Source organism: Cebus imitator, unplaced genomic scaffold, assembly GCF_001604975.1.
Source record: "Cebus imitator isolate Cc_AM_T3 unplaced genomic scaffold, Cebus_imitator-1.0 Scaffold457, whole genome shotgun sequence".
Lineage (NCBI taxonomy): Eukaryota > Metazoa > Chordata > Mammalia > Primates > Cebidae > Cebus > Cebus imitator.
This window is the reverse complement of record NW_016107772.1, coordinates 281,308-287,544: the sequence shown is the minus strand read 5'-3', so window position 1 is coordinate 287,544 and position 6,237 is coordinate 281,308. Positions and strand designations below refer to the sequence as shown.

The 6,237-nt window shown below is 46.8% G+C and overlaps 1 protein-coding gene across 5 annotated transcripts in view; it reads right to left on the bottom strand.

Moving 5' to 3' along the window:
- The window catches only part of RAB43 (RAB43, member RAS oncogene family), a 34,763-nt gene that overhangs the window by 1,743 nt on the left and 26,783 nt on the right, over window positions 1-6,237 (bottom strand). For 4 of the 5 annotated variants that reach the window (XM_017511930.2, XM_037732591.1, XM_037732592.1 and 1 more), the window contains one exon: window positions 2,456-2,639. In XM_017511930.2, the coding sequence (XP_017367419.1) occupies window positions 2,456-2,639 (184 nt within the window). The remainder of the gene's footprint in view (window positions 1-2,455; window positions 2,640-6,237) is intronic. The other variant, XM_017511932.2, reaches the window with a different exon arrangement.

The following is a 6,237-nucleotide window of genomic DNA, read 5'->3' as shown; positions in this document are numbered from 1 at the left end:
CTGAGGCAGGAGAATCGTTTGAACCCAGGAGGCAGAGGTTGCAGTGAGCCAAGATCATACCACTGCACTCCAGCCTGGGCAACAAGAGCAAAACTCCATCTCAAAAAAAAAAAAAAAAGTCTGTAAAGATCTAAAATTCCTTGGTAACCTTAATGAACATAGCAACCAATTTCAAAATGTGAAACTTATTTGGAACCTGGTCTTAACAAACTGGAAAAAATAAAGCACATATGAATTTTATGAGCAATTATAAATCTGAATACAGACTGGCTATTTGATATTATTAAGGAAATGTATGTTTAGATGAGAAAATAATATTGCTGGGTTTTTAAAAAAATGTTTACATATTTTGTAGGTTCATGTTAGAATACTGCCAGGTAAAAAATAGTTTGATGTGAATTTGTCTCAATAATACGAGGGGAGGAGGTGACATGGTACAGATGACAGGAGGTTGGACTTGTGTTGCCAATTGCTGAAGCAGGGTGATGGGTACCTAGGGGCTCATTATTATACTATTCTAAGCCAGATATAGTGGCTCACACCTGTAATTCCAACTACTCGTAGTTTAAGGCAGGAAGATTGCTTGAGGTCAGGAGTTTAAGATCAGCCTGGGCAACACAGCAAGACTGCATCTCTAAAAATATATGTGTCTGTATACATCTATATATATGTATGTATAAATAAATACATAAAATGCATTTTTGTAGCTGTATAAAATGTTTTATAATATAATGTTTTTTAATTAATTTATTTTTTGGGAGACAGAGTCTCCCTGTCACCCACACTGGAGTGCAGTGGTACAATCTGGCTCACTACAATCTCTGCCTACCAGGTTCAAGCGATTCTTACACCTGGCCTCCCCTATAGCTGGGATTATAGGCATGCACCACCATGTCCAGCTAATTTTTGTATTTTTAGTAGAGGCAAGGTTTCACCATATTGCCCAGGCTGGTCTTGAACTCCTGAATTCAGGCAATCTGCCCACTTCGGCCTCTCAAAGTGTTAGGATTACAGATGTGAGCCACCAGGCCTGGCTAGGATATTTTTCAGAAATGTTCTGAATAGATCAAGCATGGTGGCTCACGCCTATAATGCCAGCACTTTGGGAGGCCAAGCCAGGTGGATCATGAGGTCAGGAGTGCAAGACCAGCCCTGTCAACAAGGCAAAACCTTGTCTCTACTAAAACACAAAAATTAGCTGGGCGTGGTGGTAGGCACCTGTAATCCCAGCTACTCAGGAGGCTGAAGTAGAGAACTGCTTGAACCAGAGAGGTGGAGGCTGCAGTGAGCCGAGATAGCACCACAGCACTCCAGCCTGGGCAACAGAGCGAGACTCTGTCTCAAAAAAAAAAAATGTTCTGGATAAAAGGGAAATGGTTAGGCCAGGTGGGGAAAGCTCCATTCCTGCCAAGCTCCATCTCCGAGTCCAAGCAGGCTGTGGAAGGCAGGCCACATGGAACCAGGCACCACCCTCTTCCCAGCTAGCGTCAGGTCCAGGCCGTCTGTACATTTGAGTCAGAAGAATCAACCTGTTGGCCCAGCTACTCGGGAGGCTGAAGCAGGAGAATTGCTTGAACCGGGGAGGTTGCAGTGACCCAAGATCCTGCCATGGCACTCCAGCCTGGGTGACTGAGACTCCATCTCAAAAAAAAAAAAAAGAATCAACCTGTTGGGGCAAGGACCCCAGGGATAACATAAGGGCTAAAGAGCTTCTCCAGTCTAGGTCTGGGAAGGTTATATAGAAGGAAAACAGAGGTAAACAGCATCCTTTTATAGCAGTTCTCATAGCGGGGTCCTTGGACCAGCAAGGTGGGTGTCACCTGGGAACTTGTTAGAAATGCACATTCATGGGCCCTACCCAACCCTCCTGGATCAGACACTCTGGAGGCGAGGCCCTGCACCCGCACTTGAAGAAGTCTTCTGCAAGATGCTGAGGCACACAGGCCATCAAGTGTCCCTGCTCTGTGTGCGGCATAATAGAAACCCACAGACTTGAGGTCAGCAAAAACAAACTCAAAGCCTACATGTGTATGCTCATAGGCGGGGTGGGCCCAGATAAGTTACCCCACTTTTCTGAGCCTAGCCCCAGTCCCTGTCAAACGAGGAGAAGCTGGGATACAAGAAATAAACTTTGACACATGTGAAGACCAATGACGTGCAGAGCCTATGGAAACACATGAGAATTGCAGAGCAAGCTTCAGCTCCCTTTCTTCTTTCCTCTAACTACAAATCTGAATATTACTGTATAAATGATTAGTGGGACCAGGATTTGCAAAACCATGGCTCAAACTCTGGCTGGGACTCCCTCTGGACTCAGGCTTATCCTGTGTTTAAAAAGCGAGGTTATTGAGGACTACATGATTAGGTACCGGAAGAAAAAAAAAAAAAAAAAGCAGAGAGAGGCAGAGATAGGCAGAGTGATGGGATTCGTGGTCCCGAGGAACCCCTCACTCACCGATCAGCAGCTGCACAATATTGGAGCCTGCATACTTCCTCACATCCCCGATCCAGTGAGGCACTGACAGGAAGGAGCTCCTCTTGGTGATGTCATAGGCGAGGATGGCCCCGTTGGCACTGCGGTAGTAGCTCTGGGTGATGGTGCGGAACCGCTCCTGGCCGGCTGTGTCCCAAATCTGCAGCTAAAGAAACAGGGTTCCTCAGTGAACCCAGTGGCACAAGGTGAACACAGGGACAGGCAGAGCGACCCCATAGACCCACACCCAGAGTCATGGTTCTACTGGGCCAGGAGGTGCACACACACACAGAGAGGGCTTCTGAGCCCTTAGAAAGCAACTCAATGGTGCAACCTTACTGAAAAAATGATGCAAAGGGAAGGTGAGCAGCCCCTGTCCTGGCCTTCTAGGGTCTCTGGGGAAAGGTGGAGGAAGGGTATACTCTGAGTTGGCCCAGATCTTCTGTATGCCCCTCTCCCCTCACCACTGGACCCACTGCTGGGAACACAGAACCACCAGAGCTCAAGTGGCCGGCGGCTGGAAAGCTGGCTCCAGGTGTGCTGCACGGCTGGCAGCGCACACAGCCAGTTCCCCTCCCCTGCAAGAGCACCATGTACCCAGCATGTGTGAGGCTCCTCCAGCATTAGGGTTCCCTCAGGACTGTACAGCTTGGTGATGACAGCTATGGGAAGGGTGCCTGGTGGTGGCAATGGGCAGAGTCCTCCCATGGGACCTTTGAGTACAAGGCAGTTTCTATCAGCTTACCCAGCTTGGCCAAAGCAAGGAGCTTGGGGGCTTTTCCCACCCATGTCTTCATTTAACACCTACTCCACCCCACCTCCCACCAGATGTGGGCTGTGGAGGAGAGGTGCCCGTGGGCAGGTGGAACTTCCCTAGCGTCTTTTAGAAGCAGAGTCTGGCAGGATGGACACCAGGCCAGGCAGGGGCAGAGGCCTGCGTGGGGCCAGGAGGCTGCCCACTCTGGGCAGACATCACAAGCTGTGGGCCTGGGAGAGCCTGGACTTTGGGCAGGCATCTGCCCAGGCTCTCGGTGACCAAATGCCTCAGGGGATTGGGTGTGTCTTCTCTGCCCCACCAATCACAGGTTCTCGTGGCTCTCTGAAGACAGGCACTGAGCCTGTCATGCATGCTGAGCTGCAGGTCCATCAGCACCCTTTGCAGGCAAAAACACTCGGGTGCCTCTTTACCTAGTTCTCAAGGTATGGAAGAAAGGTCTTTCTCTCAAGGTCTGTCTGGGGTAGGGAAAGACCACAGAGGCCCAGACAGTTCCTGAAGGCAGGACCTCTGTCCCTGGCACTGTGGAGGTGACCACCATTTTCCCAGCCCCAACAAAGAGAAGTCTGAGAGTTAAAGCTCTGGGCCCTTTCCTGAGTTGTCCCATTTACTCCTCAGTGAGTGGCTCCAAGAAAACCAGGCCTATAGTTCATGCATCTAGCAGCTCACACGTGGCAGCATGGGGTGAAATGCAAGGTTTATGTGTGCACCACACAAGCATGGGATCCAGAAAACCTCTGGTGTGGAGAAGAGTGAGGAGAACACGTAACATGAAAGACACAGGCCAAACAACAGCAAAAGTGCAAGGTGGAAGAAACAAACAACACAGAGGCAAAGTCCTCAAGCAATCATCAATATTTCAGAAATAGGGAAAGACCCATCAAACGAGAAAAGAATACTATCTTTTTTGGTAAGGGGCATTCAGAAAGAAAAATAAGCTCAATTAAAAATATGATAACATAAATGAAAAACGCAACACGAGGGTTGAAGATAAAGTTGAAGAAATCCCTCCAAAGTAGAGAAAAATACAAAGAAATGAAAAAAAGAGAAAATAAAATTATGCACTGGGCACAGTGGCCCACGCCTGTAATCCCAGCACTTTGGGAGGCCGAGGCAGGAGGATCACCTGAGATAAAGAGTTCGAGAATAGCCTGGCCAACATGGTAAAACCCCATCTCTACTAAAAATATAAAAATTAGCTGGGTGTGGTGGTGCACACCTGTAATCCCAGCTACTGGGGAGGCTGAGGCAGAAGAATCACTTGAAGCTGGGAGACGGAGGTTCCAGTGAGCTACGATCACGCCGCTTCACTACAGCCTGGGTGACAGAGCGAGCGAGACTCTGTCTCAAAAAGAAAAGAAAAGAAAAGAAAATTATAGAACCAGCCTAGGAGAGCAGGATAATCAGAGTTTCAGAAAAAAAGAACAGTAAAATCAAGGAGAGGAAATCAAACAAGTATTTCAAGCAAAGTACCCAGAATTGGCTGAGGGGCCAAGCACACACAGAATGGGGCAGAGCAGACCACACTGCATCCATGGGTGGAAATTCTAGAACAAAGCAAGAAGAATGAACACAAAACCCATGTGGCATTAGATAGCCAATGAAATAATGCCTTAAAATGAGGAAAAAAATTATTTCCAACTTAAGAGTTCTCTACCCAACCAACCAACATTCAAGTGTGAGGGTTTAATAAAGGCATTCCCAGAAATACATTCCTTGAAAAATTCACCTTCTTGGCACCCTTCCTCAGGGAGTGACTGAAAGTTTCTCTATATAAAAGAAGTCAACCAAAAATAAGAAAATGTGGAACCCAGAAAACAGAGAGTTCAACTGAAAAGGGAGGCAAAGGGAGATGCCAGGATGATGGAGAGATCCCAGGATAAAACCTGAGCAGCAGCCTAGACATCAGCCAACCTGGAGCCGGTCAGAGGGCTCCTGGAGCAGCTTCCAGCCATGGCAGCATCGCTGGTGGCAGAGTACCCCTCCCTCCACACACAACCACAGGACTGGAGAAACTATATAGAGGCTGTTGTTTTGGGAATGTAGACAAGCAGCACGAGACCATAATCCCTAAAAGAGGCAAAACTCATGAAAGGCACCTCATGATCATCGCAACACTCTACCTGGGAGTTTTCTGACCATGGGGCTAGAATCCATGCAGAACACAGTGGTCCCACTGAGCTAAGGAGGCAGAGATCAGGGTCTGGAGCAGATGCTGTGACGAAATGAGGAGTCATACACAGGGGGAGCCCAAAAGTCTATGTGAGGTGTCCCAGTGAGCCCTTGACCAGAGAGTGACCCCTCCAGAGTTGAGAACAGATCAGAGATAGAGGTTCAGGAGTGCTGGGGGATGTTGAAGTTCCAAGCCAGACACAGTGAAGAGGCCTCATTAGTGTCTCATTAGTGCCCTGTATATGAGCTGAGCTATCATATCAGAATGTCACTATGAGTGACCATGCCTAAAGAAAGGTCTCCATAGACCTGCCCTAACCAACATAAGTCTGGGGTTTGGAGGTTGAGTTCTTCCACATTAGAGAAGCTGAGGAAACGCCTTAGTTTTTCCACATATCCACCCTAACAAAACATAAAAATAAGCCTAAACAAACAAGTTCAAGGTGACGAGCCAGTAACTGAACTGACTAGGACAAGAATTAACGCTCTTCTAAAGAAGATAACAGAATCCAGAGTCTCATTATCAGCCACGATTTCCAGATACTACTGAAAATTGCTCAACATGCAAATAAATAGGAAAATGTGAACCACAGATAAGGGAAAAAGCAATCTATAGACACTGATGACAAAATGGTTCAGATTTTGCATTTAGTAGGCAGACTTGAAAGCAGCTATTTTAAATATGTTCAGAAAATTATAAGAAAAGTGTGTTCAAAAAATTAAAGAAAAATATGATCATACTGAGTGGACAAATATGGGATTTAAGGAAAGAAATAAAAATGATTTTTTAAAACATTAAAAAACATTTTTTTTTTTT